The following is a 21820-nucleotide window of genomic DNA, read 5'->3' on the forward strand; positions in this document are numbered from 1 at the left end:
AGCTCTTAGGCAGAAGCTCTTCCCTGTGAGGGTGCTGAGGCGCTGGCACAGGGTGCCCAGAGAAGCTGTGGCTGCCCCATCCCTGGCAGTGTTCAAGGCCAGGTTGGACACAGGGGCTTGGAGCAAGCTGCTCCAGTGGAAGGTGTCCCTGCCCGTGGCAGGGGTTGGAGCTGGAGGAGCTTTAAGGTCCCTTCCAACCCAAACCAGGCTGGGATTCTATAAATGGGAGCAGTGTGATGATTGTGGCTTGATTTAACCAAACATCCCCTTGATCAGGGCTGAAGCTACTGCCTGGGAACCCCCAAATGTGCCCAGGCCGGAGGCCGGTACCCGAGGTGCCGGTGCGGTGCCCAGCAGCGATGCCCGCAGCCCTGCAGTGCCCGGGTGCCAGTAAAGAACAACAGAGCCCGTTAGCATTAGCAATTTTTTATTTTCCTTTTTTGTTGCATAGGAAATGCAGTACTTGCTTCCAGTAATTGTATTGTAATGTGAGAAGGTGGTAGCACTAATGGTTGAATACAAGAGTTAAACTAATCCACACCAGCTCAAAAAACCTGCGGAGACTTAGTTGAATAAGAATGGATGCCCACAGTGATTCTCAACCAATTACAATTTTTCTTTTTCACAGAACACAGTAAAACTAAAATGGTAGCTATGAGAGTCAATACAAGGATACTAGAGGCACGAGGGGCCTGACTCATAAAATAGAAATGAACACGACATGGTATTAACACGGGTGTCAAGTGAATTTGCAGCGGATCTTTCACACGGCCGGTGGAAATTTTAGCGCCCCGAATTCCCAATTGAGGCTCCGGGACTTGGCGGGGCCGGGCCCAGGCAGGGCCAGGTCAGGGCTCGGCCAAAACCCAGCTTTCTCCTTGATTGTATTTCCAAAGCAAAGAATTTCCCAGAGCTTTCCCCCAAGGCAGCAGTCGGGCGCCGGCGACAAGCACAAGCGGCGATGCCGGGCCGGGCGCTCTCCTCCTACCATGCTCTTGTCTTAGAAACTCATCTTCGTGTTTGGTTTGACTTTCCCCTCTTATTAATTTGTGGATGCAGCTAAAAGGCGAGGGGGGGGGGTTGTGTGTGTTTGGGAATCTCACCCAACACAATTGTTTTTGTTCGTGCTCGAGCACAGAGGATTAGCTAAGTGGAAAACAGCCTTCCCTACAAAACCCAACAAAGTACAAAGGTTCACATCGTGTCCCAGCGCTCGCTTCCCGAAGGTTTTCCCTAGAGCTCAGAGGTAGCGACCCAGCGCAGTTGGTCTGGTAGGGACAAGGTCGAGTAACCCAGTAGCCTCATCCCAGGGTGTCACAGAGCCCTGCACCGGCCGGAGCGCGGCACGGAGCCATCCTGTCCCCCCTTCCTCCTGCCAGCCTGTGCCTCTCGGGTGTCGGAGCACGGCCCTGCACTGCCTCGCCTCCTGCACAGCCCCTTCCCGGCCATTCCTGGTCTCCGTCGGGGTTAGGGGAGGCGGAGAGGGGAAGGGGAGGGCGAGGAATGCCAGCGGGACAGCCCGACGGGAGGAAGCTGCCGGCCGCTCGGCGGGGAAACGCCACCAGCCTCCCGTGTTAATAGCAACGGAGCTTTTATGAATCGGGCCCAAAGTTTGTACAGAGTTTGTCTGAAGAAAAATATTGCAACTGTGCATGAAACTAAACAACCACATGAGGTTTTTTTTTTTCTTTTTTTCTCTCTTTTTTTTTAAGGTTTTTTTTTTGAAAGTTTTTTTTTTTTTTAAATTTTTTGTGGTTTTTTTTTTTTTTTTTTTTTTTTTTGGTGTGTTTGTTTTAATTCTTTCTATATGAGGAAGTCTGGTGTGAAGAAGGGTCAAGCATGGGTACCTGGTTCAGCGCTGCCCATTCAGAAACCTCTCGCAACGTGAGCTCAACCTCGGGGGTGGGTTTGAAAAAGGACTGTCCCTTCCACTTGAACTGTGTGCGGCTGTTGGTCAGAGCAAGCTCTCTGAATTCTTAGGGTAGCTTTTCGAGACGAAAAGATCTTACCAGGCACGGATTTGTGGTCTCAAACACCATGTCCTGCCCTCGAGGAGAAATCAAAACTGACCACAAGAATAACAAAAAAGGGGGGAAAAAAAAAAAGAATAAAAAAAAAAAAGGAAAAAAAAAGAAAAAAACCCAAACCACAAGTAATACTGAATTTAAGTAAATGTATACCTCCAAAATACTGAAAACACCCCAAATCAAGAGAAGACAGAATTTTGCGTTCTCAGTGAAATATCTTTAAACCTATCTGACAAGAACCAAGTCAGAAAAAAAGACTAACATAACTTTGAGTAATATTCATACAGCTACTAAGCATTATGGAATAGCATGCATTAATATTGTACGGTTATTTTACATCACCTATATCAGAAGGTTCTGACAGACAGCGAAGGCTACCGGTGTAGAAAAATCTTACTTCAGAAGAGCAATATAATACAGATTTCACAGGCACTACATTTTAATATATCAGGTATTATGCTGGTTTTCTTATAACTCTTTCTGTCCTAAAGCTGGCATTATAACAATGACCGAAAAGGCAAGGATCGAAGTAAACGGAAAGTAGATACCAAAGTTGATATATTCATTTTTTTTTCTTTTTCAGATAGATTAGTGCATAGTTTTCATGCAGATAAACACTGCTATGCATTTACATTGTTGGAAAGCAGAGTGAATTGAGCCCAAGTTGTCACATTTTTGTAAATCATTTTGCCAGCCTGTAATAGCACCATGTAATGGATTTGCATTAAACATTAAATTGATTTCAGAATTGGTGACACAGTATTCACTACAGTTAAGTGCTATGGAATAGCTTCAATGTTACCTGCTATATATCAAAGCAATTTTCATCCCACTGCTTTTTTATTGGAAAAAATAAAAGGAAAATGTACTCGATACTAATTAGACTATTGCGCAGCCTTGGACTTGATGATGGCATAGCTGGGTTTACTGTCAAACAGTAACACATGCATTGACTTCGAGACAAAATTGGCATTGTAAGCTTGATTTAATGACAATCCTGCCTAGCAGGCAGTGGTAACTTCACAAGACCTGCCTCCGACAGACCTCATGAGGTTGGTTTTGCTATTTAGTTCATGTTTAGGTGCCATTGAAGCTCTCCTTACATTGTCATGCCGGTTATGGTTTTAATTTTGTTCGATGGAGGCCTTCTACCAAAAGGAAAACAAAACAACCCCCCCCCCAAAAAAGATATTTCCAGAGACACAATGCAAAGTACAATATTAACTGACATTCTTTAGAAAAAAAAAAGAAAAGAATTCACCACAAGGAAAAAAAAACCTGTTTTACGCTATGCATCTGGGTTTTCCTGTCTTTTTGTACAGTAAGTATTTCATAACACTGTTACTACAAAGCTGCAAATATACGGAACAAAGAGAACTAGAGAAAGAAAAACAAAATGTTAGAGGGATTTTGCATATTCCTGTGGGCTGACTGAATACTGTGGAGTTGAGAAACCCCGGTGTTTCGTTTCCCCTTGGGCCTTAAGGGGAGGGGGAACAAGCAACAGAGACAAAGTGTACCATGGCTGCCTAAACTCGAAGCCCCAAAGTTTCTTTTCTGATGAAGGAAGAAGAATAAATACTAATGGCATCGCTGGGGTGTGCGGCATGATGAAAGCAAGTGCCCTCGCTCCAAGGAAAAGGAAAAAAAAGAGGAAAAAAAGGAAGGAATTAACTTGAGAAGAAGTCAATTCGCTCTAAGCCATCGCTAGGGCTTTAAATTTGGACGGGTGGGGGGTGGATACAGGTCAGAGTATTTGTGCGTCTGACGGATTGTGGGGAGGAGGAGATGGAGGGGGGGAAGAGAGGGAATAGAACTTGTTCTCGTGACTCCAAAAGGGAGCGACTGGGAGGGCAGAGGGATGGGGACGTGACGCGGAGCCGGGGGCTCCGGCCGCGGCCTGACTGCTGCCTGCTCCTGCCTGCACACCCCAAGCGGGGTGCCTGGGCTCGGCTCCCCGCTCCCTGCCTGGCTCGGAGGGGAAAACACTGTTTGTTCTCTACACCTGCACAGAGCGGAGCTGCCGGGTTTCCTGCGGGAGAGTTAAGGTGAAGGAAAAACGTACTTTAGTGTGTAATACTTTACAACCCCAGTTGGTTTACACCCTTGACCGCCTACCTCATGTTTTAAAGCCTTTAAAACATTTTTTTCTTCTTTTTCTCACAATTCTGCTCAGAGTTCCCTAACTTTAGCGTCATCAAACTCAATATGACAAAATACCTTCAAAAATACAGCATACCTGTAATGTCCATTTACAATGGTTCTTCAGTAGCCTATACTTCTCAAGCATAGGAATATGCTATACCATTGAGAGAAGAAAAATAACTGTATTTAAATACATACAAAAAAAGGAAACGGGAAAGTTTTTAACTTAAATCCAGTTCCCAAAGGAAAAAAAAAAAAAAAAAAAAGGAAAAAAGAAAAAAGAAAAGAAAAAAAAAAGAGAAAAACCAAAAAGAAAAAAGAAAAAACCAAAAAAAAAAGCAATTCTATGAACGCTGCCTTTATAACGAACAATCAGAAATTCCACTAAGCTAATTTTGACAGAAATTTTTCCTCATTTAAACAACATTACAAAAGTCCTGCATTATAAAATAGGGTAGAATAAATCAGTGTAATCAATAAAACTATACAACATACAAATTACATATCTTCTGAGTGGGCAGTTTAATTCTCTCTCTTTGCAGCCATGACTACAACATGCTCACTAAAAACAACTAACTGCCCAAACTATTGCTTAGTTTGTTTTGTTTAAAAAAGGGTGCAATTTTATTGTATATACAACCAATTTACTGGTAATACCTTGTCTCATAGCAAGGTTCTGACAAAATGTTTGTCTAGGCTTTTTTCCCTTCACTGTGAAGCACTGAAAGCTGCTATTTTTTTTTTAGTGCACATATGTCTTAATAAAGTAATGCCCAGCTAAGTGCTATAGGGAAGGCAAAGGATGCTGGCTAGAGGATGTGATACCATATACTAACAATCACACAATACAATAGAGCAAAATGACTACTCAACCACTTATCAGACACATATGAAAATCCAAAACATTTTATTTTTTTCCTTAAATAGAGAATAACCAGTAAACAATTTTCAGAACTTGGAAGTTTAAAAACGTGCATATAAAAATGGGCATTATATACTTTTATTGAATGTGGATTGATTGCAGTCTGCTAATAAAAATGGGTGTGGGAATCTGAAGAAAAAGGAAGTTGTTTTTTTTTTTGTTGTATTTTTTTTTGTGTTTTTTTTGTTTTTTTTTTAAGGCTTGCTTGTGAAAGGAACAGTTGTAAAACAAAAATTGCTTGAAGCAGGGTTCAGCTTAGTGCTTCACAGTTTGACTGCTTCTCTAAGAAGAGCCCTTCCTGCATGTGCATTCAAAATCACAAAAGTACAAAGACAAACACCTAAAACACACTGCGTCAAGTGCAGCACCAACTTTGGTCAAATAAAACAAAAACCAAAAGAAAAAAAAAAGGAGAAAAGAAAAAAGGAAAAAAGAAAAAGAAGAAGAAAAAAAAAAAACCAAACGAAAAAACCCAGAACAAAAAAAAAAGGAAAAAGAAAAATTAATAATCGCTAAGCTTTTCTACATGATATAAGCAGGTATTGCATATTTTCATATATCTGGGAGAAAACAAAACGAAAACAAAGGAAGACTCCAAATAAAATGTAAAATGCAGCAACATCCAAAAATACTGATAATCTAGCATCTACAGATCTCAGAATAGCACTGCCACTGACCATACAGGACAATCAACACTACTCCTATCTGCGGAACAACTAACATCCTATTTAATTCTAGATGTTGGAACTGACAATGGCTGACATAAAAGTCACATTTACAAAAAGTGTCTCCAAATGCTTGACTAGGGAAAAACCCCCTTTCAATATAGGAACATGTGCAACAATTCCACAAATAATCGCTATCCAGGGCAAGGCACATTGATATGGAATTTTTTTTTTTTCTTTTTTTTTCATCTCGTTTCGTGCAAATTAAGAAAACAAAAAAAACAAAAAAAAAAAAGAAGAAAACAAAACATTGTTTCAGGGAAAAGATGAGGAGCAAAGTGTCTTCCCAAGAATTTCAGTTACTTGATTGTATAGGACAGTAGTAGAAACCCTTCTGAAGGGTCGAACAAACATAGTTTAAAGGCAAGTGCCTGGAATAGGGATTACAATATTGTGTCTTAATGCACTCTACTTTACCCTACATTAACTATATAAAAATTAGTTACTAACACTAGAACATGCAGAGACTTTCTCTGATTAGCTGGACTCGCCAACCAGAACGTATATATATGTATAGTATAGGAAACCTTCTTAAAGTTGCATGTGAAGCAAAGGGGTGCTCCGCTGTCTGATAGAAAAAATCACTTGCACTCTTTTTTTTTTTTTTCTTTTTTTTTCCTTTTTTTTGTACATAAGATACAGGACGTTTGGGGTCCAAACTTCTCTTTTTGTGTGTTTGTTTCTTTTTTGTCTCTTTTTTTCTCTTGTTTTTATTTTTTTTCTCTCTCTTCTTCAGCAAGTGCCCTTGCTTTTGAACTGGCATAAGTTGTAAGATCAGCATCATTCGTTTCTGTTAATGTTCTCTTCACAGTCCAGAAAATGTACCAGTTCAGGGACACGAAGGTGTTTTACTTTCTGGACCGTTCTCTCTTATTCCCAAGGTGTTTGAGAACTGATAAACCCTATATTGCTGGAAACACGTAAAATTTGTCAGAATTGGCATAATCCATTATAGTGACTTTTAGCTTATAAAATTAACAGAGATTATGATTTCATTTTAGTTATGTGCTTTGATAACAGAAAATGATTAATTAGCATTTAATGTAGTTAACATATTGTGGTAAAAGCACCATTAGATTTGTATTTTTTTTGTATTTTTTTTTTTTTAGATTTTCCTTCAGTTTTAAAGGGATACAAGTTCAACAATAAAAAACATAAAAAGCAAAAATAGCTCCCCTTTTTCTTGCAAGGCTGTTTTTTACCCCAATAATTTAGAGTCCTGGGGTGGAAGGACTTGGAAAACAAAAATAGAATTTTCAACAATCTCTATCTTACAAAGATATTTAGCTATCCAATGAAATTGCACTTTACTCAATTCAAAATTCGATTGTTTTGATTGATTCCTGTCAGTTTCTGTCAAAACAGACCAACTTCCCCATTTCTGCGTGAATTTTTGTGTAATTGTTGAAAATTGTTGAAAAAATGTTTTTCTTTTTTTTTTCAATGTAAGTGCAGCATTTCAAACTTTTTTTTTCTTTTTTTTTCTTTTTTTTTCTTTTTTTTTTTTTCGAAGTGAAGAGTAGTAGTTCGATGGTTTTAAATCGCTCTGCAATCGAGTGGAAAAAAAACATCGTTGACAATGCTCTGATGGTTCATGTTACGTCTCTAAGTGCTGACTGTAAATAAAAAAGAAACCCCAACCAAAAGGAAAAAAAAAAAGAAAACCTGCAATTTTTTCTTTTTTTTTTCTGATATGTTACAGAAAAAACATGCTCTATGTCTGTCCGGTAAGTTATATATTGCAGAATTCAGCTACTACAAAAGTTATAGTTTAAGTGTGTTTCATGATTTCTCAAGAAGTCTCACACCTTGGATGGGAAAAAATCGATGAGGATACTGTAAAACAGTTAGGCTCCATATGGAAAGTGTGTTACAACAGCGAGTTGGTAAGCAGCAGCAGAGGCTAGTTCTACTCAGTGTCACCTAACGCTTACACTACCAATGAAACACTTCAAAAGTTATGAAGCCCAACCATTTCCAGCACCAGAGGAGAAATTACAACAGTCCTAAAGTTGTCTAAAAAAAAAAAAAGAAAAAAAAAATAAAATTAAAATCTCAAAAAAGTTACGGCCTTTGCCATTCAACCATAACGTTTGCCATTTCCATGTACTAGTTTGCTGTCGGTGTCTGCTCGCCTCCCCTTCCGCCGATGTGAAGTCGCTGCGCTGCGTTGCTGCTGCTTCCGTGTTACAGAGGTGGGAAGGGGTCTGGTGGTCTGTCCGGTGGGTGGTGGGAAGCGGAGACTTTTATCCCAGGTACCAGGACTGCAAAAGAGATGGGAGAAGCGTGAGCCCCGATGCCCGTCTTTGCTGCTTCCCAAAGGGAAAAGGGAACGCCTGGGCACGCCGGCCTCCTCCACCAAGAGGGGGGCTAATTGAGACCGTGACAAATCGACCTAATTACAAAGCTTAATTAAAAATACTGTACAAATCAATATATTATATTTTTTTTCTCGCTGACAGTCGCTGGACATAGCTACAGATGAGCGCGGGGGTCGCGTCACGTTACAAGTTATCAATCTTTTTAATAGATGATGGCTTGAAGATCCCTCCAGTTCACTTTTGTCTAATCCCCTGAAAAGGCGATGCACATTCGCCTCCCTGTGCCATTTATCACCCTGCAGTCGGGGTTTTCTTGGGTATTTAGGCATGTGCCAGCATAAGCATCTGTTGCTTTATACTGCCCTGCTTCAACTGTCTCGCTGGAACAGATGCACAGAAATTCAACAACAGGGCTGTTTTCTTAGGAGAAATGTGGATCGCTAGAGAAAAGCCGGGATAAAGCAAATCTGGGGGGAAGTGGATCAGCGAAAATGTCCCGTACCTCTGGCCATATTTGTGTTTCAAAACAAAACGTGGACCTCAACGAATAGCTTTTCTTTGGGAAAACTTTTTTTTCCCTCCTTCCTACCCCTAAAGGGAGGGAATTCCCTAGGAATTCAGCTCCGCAACAATACCGTCCTTAACCCAACCGCGCAGATGCCCAGAGCACAGAAAGCAATTTCGCTCCTCGATAGGAAAATAAACACTGGTGGGAAGCTGGAGTGGGCTCTGCTGGAGTCGGGGCAGTGCCACCGCACCGGGGAGACCCGGCTCGGCCCCGGCGAGGTCAGGCCAACCTGAACCCGGGATGAATAAGAGCAGTGTTAGGCCCTGGGATCGAAGGCGCAGGGGGATGCTACTTGGCAATGACATATTGCTGTGGGAATACACCAACAAGCGGCAACTATTTAGCCTGAAGTAAAGTAATACAACAAGAAAGATTCAGGTATTAAAGAGCCGTTGCTGATACCCCGCGTTTGGACTCTGGCTCCTGTAATATATGAGGTGCATACGTGTGCATGTATGAACTGACGACAAGTTTTACCAACTTTTTCCTCCGTTCCTTTTCAGCGTCTGACGTGATTGATAGCATAATCAACCCAGGGAGGATTTATGAACATTTACAGAAGACTCTGAGGCAAGTTTCATGTGGGACTTGGAGATTATGTGGTCTTGCCATGGAGGTAGGAACCAGTAAAATAAATAGCACGATTGGAGAAGTTGTCCTGCTTCCAATACACCTCATTAACTAACTCTTCCTCTGCTCACCCTTCTGAACACAAACACACCGGTCCCATATCGGCTCCATCTATTGCCTACAGATTTTATATTTAGACTTACGCAGGCTGCAATTAAACCAAATAGTTCTCATATGTAAAGTTCATAAACAGAGAAAAGTTTCTGGCAGGATTTGTGAAGCGGTGCCAAGTCCCGTTCCCCTCCCTGATTGCAGGGCCCGATGGATTTTAGGCGGGCGCAGGGAAGCGGAGCGCGGGCCGTGCCGGAGGCACCTCCGACCACCGCGCGCTGCAAACTCTTCCCAACTTTGCAGGGTCGTCCCTTAACGCTTGTCATTTGAGCGTGAAAGCCTTTGGCCAGGCTGGGAACTGTGGAAGTTCCCCAGCAGGGAGTAGAGGGGTTAAAAATTCAGAGCCGATGGTTGGAATCTAGATCGCAGATGTCCAATTGGCTCCCACCGCCACATGGCCCACCACCGGCCGGGATGGCGGGAGCTGCTCTGGCCTCGCCACTCCTCTTTTTGCTTCAAAAGCAGATTTTTCTTGTTAAAAAAAAAAAAAAAAAAAAAAGGAAACAGGGGAGGGGAAAAAAAAAAAAGGCAGAAAGCGAGCAAGCCACGGTTGCGCCCCGCCGCCCGTCCGCGCGCCCGTCCGTCCGTCCGTCCATCCGTCCCCCCGCGGCACCGCGCTCCTTCACGCATCTTGCTATTCAGCCTGCGCCTTGCAGACAAGGTTACCCCAGAGCGGCTCTGTAATCCTTCACTGAAATAGGCTTTATTGATTGCTCTGGTCTATTGTTCCCTTTTCAAGTCCCCCAAGTTCAAGTTCATCCTGGTGTTACATCATGTCTCGTTGCTAGGGGCAACCAGACAGCCCCAGACGTGACTGTCATTAGCAAGAGCCGCGCTGCGCCCTCCCACCGCCCGCCAGCCGCTCTGACGTAGCAGCCCCGCTGCAAACACATTGAAGTATTTATTCTGCCTAATTTATGACCTCCACAGCAAGAGAGACCCCCACTCCAAAAACCAACACTGTTGTATATTTAATTAATCTGTCTTTCTCTGGCACTTGGGAAAGTTAGACAAAGGTCTAATTATTGTGTGTCGCTCCCCACACTTTTCTTTTTGGGGTGACTATTTGCATGGGAAAAGAAAACGGCAAGGCTGGGCGCGAGTCCCCTCCCTCCAAAACACCTTTTTTTTTCCCCCCTGCCCTATTGACATTTCATGAAATACTTTAGCTGCTTAAGGGAATTAGAAAAAGAAAAAAATCTGATGTGAATGTAACTCCTTCGGAGTTGGTATTCAGTAACACAAATCAACTCATGACATGTTTAAATTTAAATGCTAACCACACACTCTGCGAGTTACTTTAAAGGTTAGTTTTTAATCAATAGAAGTTGCTGACTCCGGAGTTTTCGGCGGCGCAGTGCAGCTCTGGGGCCTTTGTCTAGTGCTGGGCTTTCAAACTTTTCTCTTTCTCTCTTTTTTTTTTTTCCCTTCTCTTTCCTTGAGATGATTTTAGCAATGATTTGCAGACACAGAGTGCTATTGTGCTCCTGACTAGCAACATGTCAATAAAGGAGTAGAGTTACCATGCACTAGGGTGTCAATATGACTCCTGCAGACACTGCTCGGCCTTAATACCAATGAAAAACTTAATTAACCCTTCCAGGAGCGACCCAAAGCACACGGCTGGTTTTGAAACTCCCGTGCCGCATCTCCGGATGGCCTCCGCTGGAAAGTTGCTTCTATGGGATCCCAACTGTGAGCATCTCGCAAACAGCTGCATCCCGCTTCCCCTGCTCCTACAGCCCCTCTTGGATGGGATGTTTTAAGAGCTGAGGCAGCAGACTAGCAAGGCAAGAGAGCACATTTACCCATCAGATCCCACCAGCACCGCTCTCGGGACACCGGTTTCATTCAGTGCATCTCACAGCCCAAACGCACTCACAGGGTGATCCTCCTTTTCTGCTAATCATTTTAATATTAAGATCTCATATCCCCCTCAAGCCTCCTATACACGTCTAAGTCTTGCCGGATTAGGTCTGAGGAGCACCATTGTCTTCCTGAAGCACCTGTGAAACTTCTCTGTGCTGGGACAGGAGACCTCAAATGAAAATGTCTAGGAAGCGTAGTACGCAGACGGAGCCCTGATAGTTGGAATCTGTCAAAGGGGTTTTGCACAATTAGGGGGCTTAGAGGGGAAAAAAGCAGCCCGGATCCCTACGTTTACATGGCTGAAGTATCTTATGCACTGCTCGATGTGGTACAGGCTGTGCTCTCAGGTCTAACCACCTTACCCATTTTATCCCTTCATGTCCTGTAACCTATCCGCCTGCACCCAGATGGAGAATGCAGTATTACCTTTCTTAATTTAAAATCTCCCTTTAACTCATGTACACTATCAAAATACAGTCAGGATGATACCATCTCCACGCGTTTTCATAAGAGAGCCAGTATTTTATTTCCCTTCTATTTACTTTGCCCCTCTATTTACTTTACTATTCTCCCAGTGAGTTTAGAGCTAAATGAATCCAGCAGAGCTAAAGGTCCTACTCAGTAAAATTGCTGCCACACAGTTGTTGGTGCCACTATGGGTCTGTATTGTCCTGCCGAGCATCTCTCTGTCCTTCCCCAGCACTCAAGGTGAAACATCAGAAAGAATTCTGCAGTCCGGTACGAGATCTTTGCTTCCCTTTCTCCAGTCAAATGAAGAAGTAATCTCATCAGGTTGAAAAGTGCTGACTAAGGATTTAATAAAGTGCCTGCAGATGTGTGTCATCTCTAAGGTATTCAACTCATGTAATGCAAAACAGCTCCACACTGAATGTGCTTATAAAATTCCATTTAACCATTGCAGAGCTCTATTTTACTGTTCTCAGAGGAGTATTATCACACTTCTGTCCCCCCCCCCCCCCTAATTTGCAGCACCATGAAAGTTGAAACTCTGCGCTGCCACTATCTGAGCATCCTTACAGTAGTGAGGTTTTATGAACCATAAACAATATCTACTTGACTGAATCCTAAACAGGAAGTCTGAAATGGCAATTACGTTTCTTTGATAGCCCAAAGTCTATTTGTTTCTTACGCTCTTCTGGAGATAGCAGAGACACACAGAAATCCTCAAGCCACTTCTGACAATCGGAGCCTTTGTATGGGAAGAACAGCAAGGAAACACTCTGTGATTCAGGATATTTAAAGGGAGAAAAGCTGAAAGTGCCTCATTGACTCCGGTAGCAGTTTTTGCCTGCGTCAGGAGCCCAGGAATGGACCCATTGTTTCTTAAAATCTTCTTAAACCAGCCTTCCTGCGCGACGTGTTTCACCCCCGGCTCCCAGGCCTCCCCGTGAGCACCGCTCACGTGTTTGCAACCAGCAAGACAATCTAATGCAAACTTGTTAAACTTACTCCTACCTGCACATCTCCTGCCCTAACAATGAGGCCTTTCAGCTCGCACAAAAAGTGCGGGTTGTAAAGCAGCCCCTATCTGTTTTTCAAATTAAAAAGTTAAACAAAAGTCCTCAAGGGCAAAGTTTAATGCTGCGGAAGGAGGTTGTTAATGTGGAATCCAGAACTGGGTGTGACAGTTGGCTTATTTCTCCGGGCGATGTAGGTTATTTAAGGACATTCACACGTTTGAAACCCTGACAAACTCCACACACAGGAGCTTTAGCTTCACCTAATCCACTTGGGGCTAAGACCTGGTCTGTGCTAGCCCTTTTCTTTAGGTTTCAGCCCGGTTCATCTGCCCGGCAGCGGGATGGGTCGGTGCCATCGGGACTTCAAACGCGGCTGTGGCCGTTGCTGCCTGGGGCATGGCTGAACTTGCAGGAAGCTATTGCTGCGCGGGCCCAGGCGGGAAAATTCACCTTTGATAAGAGCCTAAATAAAGAGGAAACTTGCAGCTTTAGAGCTCGCCGGCAAAGCGGCTGTTTGAGCTGAACCAGAGCCACAGCCATAGGGCACCTGCGAGGAGGATTCATCAGTTGAGTTCTTTTGTTTGGGGGTGAATTTCAGTCACCTCAAGAGCTCCAAGGCAGTCAAAGACATTAACCTCAGGAAGGTAAATCGGGGTAAAGAGTCTTCGTGGTTGCAAAGAGAAAATGAGGATGTAAACAGCTAGGCAGGAAAGTGCTCCTTTAGACATCACCTTAGTGACGTGGTTAGTGGTGGACTTGGCATTCCTGGGGTAACGGTTGGACTTGATCATCTTAAAGGTCTTTTCTAACCTCACTGTATGATTCTATAATTCTACCTTGTGAAAGGTCCTGTGATGGCTCTTCCCCATGGTACATGGTTGGAAAGCAAGAGGCCAAAACTGGGGCTTTGATGCCATTTCAAAAGGGTGGCCAGGGTGAGTGAAGGCAGTGGCAATTCAGCTTCTGGTGTGACTGCTGGAGGGCTCCTGCAGATAAACCGACTGGCTTTGGTCTCCCCTACATCTGAATTGAAACTTCTCCATTAGTTTCTCCAGGCCTGAAATCTGACCCTACTGCGTAAAGCAAGAGGTGAATACTGAAGACAAGGTCACCTTTGTGTCTACGGAAGTTATTTTCTTAGAGCTGGGATTAATTATTAAGTAATTATATTTTCTACAATGAAATACTGAAAGGGACATAAGTAGCATGTTGGTCATCCCAAAAGGGACATAAAACTGTGAGTGAATCTTCTGGTTGTCCAACATCCACACCACAGGAGAGTCGCACGCCCCACCACGAGCATATTTATACTGTCTCAAGGAAGATAAAACCCGTCCCAGGAGGGACACTTGTCTCCAGGCGATGTGCACAGTAGCTCTGCGTCCAATAGCTTTTGCGGGAATGCCAGTTGTGGCAAACTGCATTAAATTACGTGCAGTAATTTTGTAATACGGACTTTTGCCTGCTGACTATTAAAAATGTATAGCAGTCCAAACCACTTCTCTCCTGGGACCAGCAAAGTCACTTCAGGCAAGATTTCTGCTTGGGTTCAAACCTCAAGTTGGGAACAGCTAGTGTTTTTTAACTAAGTCACCCCCAAACCCTCCCAACCCTATGAAAACGCACTCATACTGTAAGTCCTGCTGTTCTTGCAGACATCTGAATGTTCCAGTAAAGTGTCCCAGCTGGCCCCAGATGTTTCTTAAGTATAAAGCAATGCTCTGAGCGCTGGACCCCCTGCCGCCCGAACCTGAAGCTCAGCGGATTAAAGATTGACTGCGCTATGACATATTCACATTTAGCCTGAATATAATACAGCAAAGACTTATCAATGGCAAATGTTTGAAATGTAATCCAGCAAGCAGAGTAGGCTGGCACTTTGAATGTGATGTATAAATAATGGATGGGAACTTAAGATCTAAATGAGATGTACAGGAAGAAAACTTTCCCTTTTCTCTGACTCCAAAAGCAAGTTCTCTCACAATGAGGTCATTTTTACGTCCCTGTTTCGGTTTATAGTTTTGGTTTTAGACAAGAGGGTCTTCCTTTTACTTTGGGAACGTACAGTTCCCCTCCACTTTTCTAAGCAGTTAAGCGAAGAAGTCCATGTATTTGTTAGTAAGTTGACTTTGAAAGCTGCAAAATAACTTCTAAACTTCCGTGGTAGGCTGCGAGCTCACTGCAGCCCCGCTAAACCGTAACCCTTGCTGCTTACAAAAAAAAAAGATAGTGGAGTGAAAGAGAGGAAAAAGAAAGGGAGAAAGAGAGAGAAACAATCCCATTTTGGTTTTTGTTAGAGGACGGCATACTACATAGATCAGAGACTTTTCAAAAAATAAAAACCCCCACTGTACACAAAGCACAGGAAAATGTGAGGAAAAAAGGAAAAACCTAAAAGCAGCTTAGAATGTGTTAACTCTGCCATTCTGTCAGCTTAAAGAGTATTTTATGCTTGATCAACAGCTCTCTTTTATTATGCTTTTCTTTCATTCATTCAAGACATCAAAGACCAGAACCACCAGTGTACCTGATCTACCAGAAGAACTTGTAAGGGTGTTCTAAAGAAACGGGGGTATTGGGAGCCAGACACCCCTGCGGACAAGGCAGTTCAAAGAGAATATTTCAACAATGATTACATTTTGTAAATCTTTGTACGAAAGACAGCTTATTTCCTGCTTTTTTCATGAAAAATAGATTCTATCCATTAAAGTGAGCCCACAGTATGAAAGTTACTTGAGATCTGAGGTACAGCAAGCGGATTAAGTGGATGGTGAGATGAAATCTTTGAGAGGGACGATGGCTTTCTCTGATATTTGTCGCTGCCATAAGGTTTTCTGACTGGGATAGAAACTTTTTTCCTCCCATTATTATTATTTATTTGTAGGCTTGCTGGTGGCAGCGAAGTCATTTGTAAAAGCAAAATAAACCAAAATGAAAGAGAAAGGAAAACCGTAACAAATAAAGGGGCTAAGAAAACAAATGCCTGCAAAAACCTTTTGACATGTTTAAAGGAAAATCTATACGTGTTTGCCCCACTCCAAAACTTGCAGGCTGGCCGTTTCAAGCCAGCAGACAGCTCCGAAGCACAGCACACAGACCCAAGCCAGCTGTTTACTTTTCAAAGCCCGTGGTGGTTTCTGCCTTGATAAACTATATAACCTCACAGACACAGAAGGGATTTTAGCTATGCCAGACCTCATTGCTCTGTCCCGCTCTCTTTATGCGCTGTCATAGAATAAAAATGATCCTAACACAAACCCTGAGATAACATCTCACTCCAGAAAGGCCATCTTTGTAGACAGTTCCTGAGTTAGTGCCAACAAGAATTTCTGCTTTTTTTGCCCATTCATCCCTTCAAAGTTTTGCTATAAATATAGCCAAAATTGCTCAGGAGTAATCGGAAATGACCAAAATATGACCCACAAGTATGGCTGTTAAGGGGAAGACACCCATGCCACCACACCTGGGTGACACCCACCGGCACCGGCATCTCCCTTGCTCCCATGGTACATACATCACCTTTTGCAAGGGAAATAGAAAGCAGCAGGATGTATCTTATCAAAGGAGCAGCAGAAAGACGACTTTCTTGCCCACCTCATAATTTACACAGAATGATTTGGGTTGGAAGAGACCTTAAAGCTCATCCAGTTCCAACCCCCTGCCACGGGCAGGGACACCTACTATTGCTATTTAAAAGTAAATGTGCTGCGAAGGGGCTTTTAAACCCTGCACTTTATGCCTCGCTGTTTAGACAGCCCTGTGTTTTCCTCTGCTGGAAGCAGTTCCATTTGCTAGCGAGTGCAACGCTTTAGTATTTCGCATGCTAAATCTCACTTATTTCTTTCCTTTTATGCAATGAAGTGTGCATCGGGACTTGGACCCCCTTATAACTTCATGCCGGGAACTCCCATGGAACCAGGGACAGGAGACGCACTTCAGCGACGGGACTTCCCGGCATTTAGCTAGGAACAGAGTGAACCCTTTGGGAACAGCTCCCGAAACCACAGTGCCTGCGTTGTCCTTGTTTCCCTGTGCCCCTGGACACGGCACAAAGCCGGTGGGTGCCCGGGGCCGGTGGGTGCGTGGGGCCGGCGGCAGCCCCGGCTCCCAGCCGCGGTCTGCCCGTCCCCGGCTCCGGCAGCGCGTTTGCAAGTTCAAGTTCAGGTTTAAGCGGCATAAAACGCTCCTCGGGAGCCTGCAGCCAGCCCTCATTTACATGTGATCCCTCTGAACCTCGCCTGCGCCAGCGCTCCCTGTTTCCAGGGCCCGCCGAAGGAATGTTTTACAGTTAGAGCCCGCAGTGCTTTCTCAGGCATTTTAGACCCAGAGGCCCAAGTTTCAAGCTGCAGCATTAAAAGTTTCCACAGAGCTACTGCAGAGAGGAGGAGGGGGGGGGGGGGAGGAGGGAAATGAGGAGAACAATATCGTCTTAATTGTCTCTATATAGCTCCACAGTTAAAGTATTACTTTTTAAAGGGACATAATTTATTCTGGAGGCACGGTGTTATAACAACCAGGACATACTTTCACCGCGGCGTAACCCACTCTATTCTTCATTGTGCTTTCCGGTTTTGTTGCTTTTGCAGAACTCCTTGTTACCCGGTCCCCTGTACTGTACTTCCAGTTTTATTCAATTTAAGCCAGTTCCTGCACTCCTCAGGCGAGCAAAACTCCCCTGAAGCCTCAGGAGCTTTGCCTGCACCAGGACTGCAAAAATAATCTCCCCGCAACCACCGTTTCCCCCCCAAAGTTTCTCTACTTTTATTGCTTCAGACAATCAGGGAAAGTCATCCAAAGAAAACCAACCCCCAGCCGGGGCCTCCCAAGCTCCATTTGCAGCGAGACAGCCTGAGCATACACACACACACATGCACAGAGACACACGTACACACACGCTCGGGGGTTCACCCCTGGGATTCTCCTTCCCCGTCCCGTGCCGACGGGAAGCAATGGAGCAACTGGAGCTATGTGGGGGGCCCACGGGGCTGAAGGGTCCCAGTGGGATGGGATCCTGCAGAGGTTCTGTCTCTTTGCGGAGTTTGAGGTACAAAGGGTGGTTTTTAGCTGGTTTTCTTGACCGTTCTGAGTACTTTACACAGTGCAAGAGGAAAGTGAGCAGAGATAATAATGCAGACTGCAGGGCAGAGCCAGTGCTCCCTCCAAAATCCCCCCCTAAATCCTCCAGTGCTGGGTCTCTGCCTGCATGGAATGTCTCTGGGTGAAGCAGACAAATGAGCAGCCCCATGGCTCCACTGGGAGAGCAAAGGCAGCATGCATGGCCTGACAAAGCAAGGCAAAAAGAATGGGGAATGGGTCAGCGGAGGCTGGGATGTGCAGGTGAGGAATTGGGCTGGTGCAGATGGACAGAGGGACTGAGACAACAATGGGAGATGGGGACTCCTGGCCTGAGACAACAGCACATTTGCAGAAGTGGGCAGGAAGAAGTTGGAGTTTGGAGACCACAGCCAGGTTGGAAAAGACCTTTAATATCATCAAGTCCAACTGTTACCCCAGGACTGCCATGTCCATCACTAAACCAGGTTACTAAGGGCCTCATCCACATGATAACGAATCAGTTCAGCAGTGCACCCCCTTGAAAGAAAGCCAAGAGGGCACTGAGCTGAAGAAAAACCCCTCCTGAACATAAGAACTTTGGGTGTCTGCATTTTACCTAATGCTTTGCACCTTGCTAAACTGAACAAACTGCTCTTAAGGTGGAAGGCCAGGGACCCTCAGCCCCTGGAGTGTGCAGCATGGGGATTGATGATGGGACTTCTCCCGTTCCACCATGGGGAGCCCCCAGACAGGGATATTGCTGTTGATGACTCCCATTCAGGTCCATAAGGGCCACTGGGGTCGGGATGATCCAGGAGCTGGGTGACCGGGGCAAGGAAAAGCAACCCCAGACATTGGAGGTAGCCAGCTCCCAGATGGATAAATAGGAGAAGCCTTCACAGCACATGATCTGCCTTTGGATGAGGAGGGACGTATTAGACATGGTTGGCTAAAGGGAGCCTGGGTCTTGGCCTAGCTTGGAGTGATTTTCACACATATTGTGAGATGCCAATGAAAGTCCTGGTGGAGTGTAAAGTCATTAATTGAGATGAAATTAAACAATTTAGTTATTTCTGCTTCATCATATTTGTGCAGTATGGCAGGCAGAATGAATTACTACTAATGATCAAATTTAGCAATACTAATTAAACTATCTCAATTTAATTAATACTAACAGAGAAAACAGACAAAATTACTACTGTAAACCTTGAACTTAAAATCAAAAGGTGCCTCTTCGCTTTTATGAGTCCCTGAATGTGAGGCTTTCCTCTGAAAACAGGCTGTGTAGAAGTGGCTCTTTGTACTCACTAAGTAAGCTGCTCCATTGTATGGAGAATTACAGCTCTCCCTCATTTCTTCTCTCCCCCCTTTTTTCTAGATGTTACTAGTTTTACTCCTTCTATTCCTGAAAAGCCCCTAGGAGAAGAATCTGAACTTTGCTTTGACTCATGCAACATCAAGGGGACGGATAAAGCAGTTCCCACTACTGGGATAAATTCTGCCCTTGTTACTACTGTCAGGAAGACAAGTTTATAAGGATCCTGTGGAGCCTTCCATTGCTGGGAATGAACTAGATGGCACATAACCTGGCCCACACTTTCAGGTTTAGCCTACAAGACCAGAAAACTGGGAAAACCCCCAAACTAAACCTATCTCTACATCAAGGAAGATGGCTTTGGAGTCACTGAGAGATAAAACCTGTAGCCGCAAAATAGAAACTCTAGATGATGACTTCACTGTAAGCCCTCCCCATAAAGAAAACATGAATTTTAACCTTTTTCTTTGAAAAGACTAGGTTTAGCTTATTGTGCATAGCTATAAGCAAAATACAAGCATAACTAAAGGAAATATTATTGTATTTCTAAACCAAACTCCTGCCGATATCAAATCTTCCATCTCCTACTCTCATCGACTTCAGTGAATGTACAGTCGGGTCCAATACCAGAGATTCACAGGCACAGGTTTAACCCAAAACACTGAAAGAAAGTCCTCAAAAAAAAAAAGGAGAAGAGCAACCGAACATAATGTGCAAAAGTGTTCCTGCGAAATCTCAAATCGCATTGTTTGGCACACGCAAGGATGAAAAACCCAATCCCACATCCAAATTCCGTACCTAACTTTATCCCTTTTTTAAGATTATATCTTTTCTGTTGTCACATTTAAAAAGATGTAGTTACAGCAAAGGCACAAAAGTTGTATGAAGCTGCTCCAAGCAATGCAGAAATTACTCTGTTCTGCCTCAAAGGTGGCTACAGTTTACTGGTAGTCATTTTTGTTACTCATAGCTCAAAATTACGTTTCATTGGCTTTTGCAATGTATTTAGCTGCACCTCTTTGTGTGCAATAACTAGTATTTGTCTGGATGATGTGAGAGTTGGGTCATGCAAGTGAATATGCCTGAAAATATTAGGATTATAGTGTCAGTACTGTTTTCAAAACTGAATATTAATAACCAAAGTAACTAAAGCCTATGTAGTTAAGCCTACAAGATACGTTCATGTTTAGTGTCTTGATTTTTGTTAGATCTTTTTAATTTAATCCTAGTTTTGGATTACTTTTCCAGTTCTACCTCTGTTCAAGCACAGTAAAACCAAATGCCTAAACCAAGATGATATCTTTTGTTGTTCTGAACTAAAGCCAGGTAAAGTTTGAAAGCTACAACTTGGTGTGCTGTCAGTAACCCTTACTAAAAACAGATCCCTGTGTTAAATTTAAAATATAAACAGGTATGAACAAAATTGCAGTCATTTTGATGTATTTGGGGGATTTTGAAGCTCCAGTCCTTCCCCTGTATTCTACTTATGTTTCTTTAGTACAGTCCCGCACTAGGGAAAGCGATACTCATTTTCTCAGGAACATGAAATCTGCTGCAATCTGGGGAGTCCTTCTCCATTAAGAAATGGCTTCTCATCTTTTGGTCCCTTCTTATCGAATGTAGCCTTAAGTTCAGAGCAAGACGGTCTACTCTGCAAGGTGTCACCTCTGGAGCTTATTTATTCCTTGACCTCCGTGTTAAGGCCATTAAGCAAAGGTGATTCTTAGAACAGAGGTAGCTTAATGCCTGTCCATTGGGAAGGATGTAGGGATTGTGGCCTTTCATTTTTGACCTTCATTGTAGATTGTGGTGCTAATCCTTTGATTGCAGAATTGTTAAAACGTATATACGGCAGTTGGCAAAAAAATCTTAATGTTCCAGTAAATGCAAAAGCCATAAATTCAGCTGCTGACCTTTTCCATCCAGGTCACATGTGACACCTACTGGAGTTTGTCAGGCTGTGTGGAATTTATGGAGCTCGTATAGGTACGAGCTGTGAAAGCTGAACTTTCATGAAATGTCTTTCAAAGGCACTTCCAAAACCCTTGTAAAAAGTCAGTATGTCTTTTGTTCTTTTAAGGGTATACATTCTGCACACATTTCCAAAGGTCTCCTCGTGCCATCTCTGAAGATCTTAAGCACTTGGAAAACTTCAGCCCTTCAACTGTTACTCTTTACAGAATAGAGAAATCAGGCCAGGCATGTAATTATTGTGATTACGACTTCCAACAACTCTTTTCCAAGCCTACGGAATAGGCTGAATCTCTGCGCACTCCTTCCTTTCTCATGCGCATCTCTCTGCCCCTCTCTGAAATCGATGGCATTGATGGTGTATTGTCAGTCAGGGAAATGTGATTTGATAGTACCCTAAAGCAGCTGCAAAAGAAGGGAAGGAATACAAAACTACTCAGGTCTACACCGTGAGCGTGAGATCAATGTTTTCAATAATACGTTTGCCGCCGTGTAGCACCCTAACTGTCGCAATTAATAATGTAGAAGGAGCTGATTAACTTAAGTAAAGTGCTCTCCACTGTGTAAACACATAAAGATCTATAGGGCAAAAGAGGAAAGAACGAACAAAACGTCATTTTTATATTTTATGTGGACACATTCTTGCTTTCTATTCTGCTCTTGTAACAATTACTGTACTA

At 43.5% G+C, this 21820-nt stretch overlaps 1 protein-coding gene across 6 annotated transcripts in view; it reads right to left on the bottom strand.

Annotated features, from left to right (window-relative positions):
• Positions 1–477: 477 nt before the first annotated feature.
• The window catches only part of NFIA (nuclear factor I A), a 258085-nt gene continuing 236742 nt past the window's right edge, over positions 478–21820 (bottom strand). For all 6 annotated transcript variants that reach the window (XM_080623780.1, XM_080623779.1, XM_080623778.1 and 3 more), the window contains one exon: positions 478–8083. In XM_080623780.1, coding sequence (XP_080479906.1) covers positions 8066–8083 — 18 coding nt within the window. In that variant the 3' untranslated portion in view covers positions 478–8065. The remainder of the gene's footprint in view (positions 8084–21820) is intronic.

The sequence above is a fragment of the Psittacula echo genome, assembly GCF_963264785.1.
Source record: "Psittacula echo genome assembly, chromosome: 7".
In the NCBI taxonomy this organism is placed as follows: domain Eukaryota; kingdom Metazoa; phylum Chordata; class Aves; order Psittaciformes; family Psittacidae; genus Psittacula; species Psittacula echo.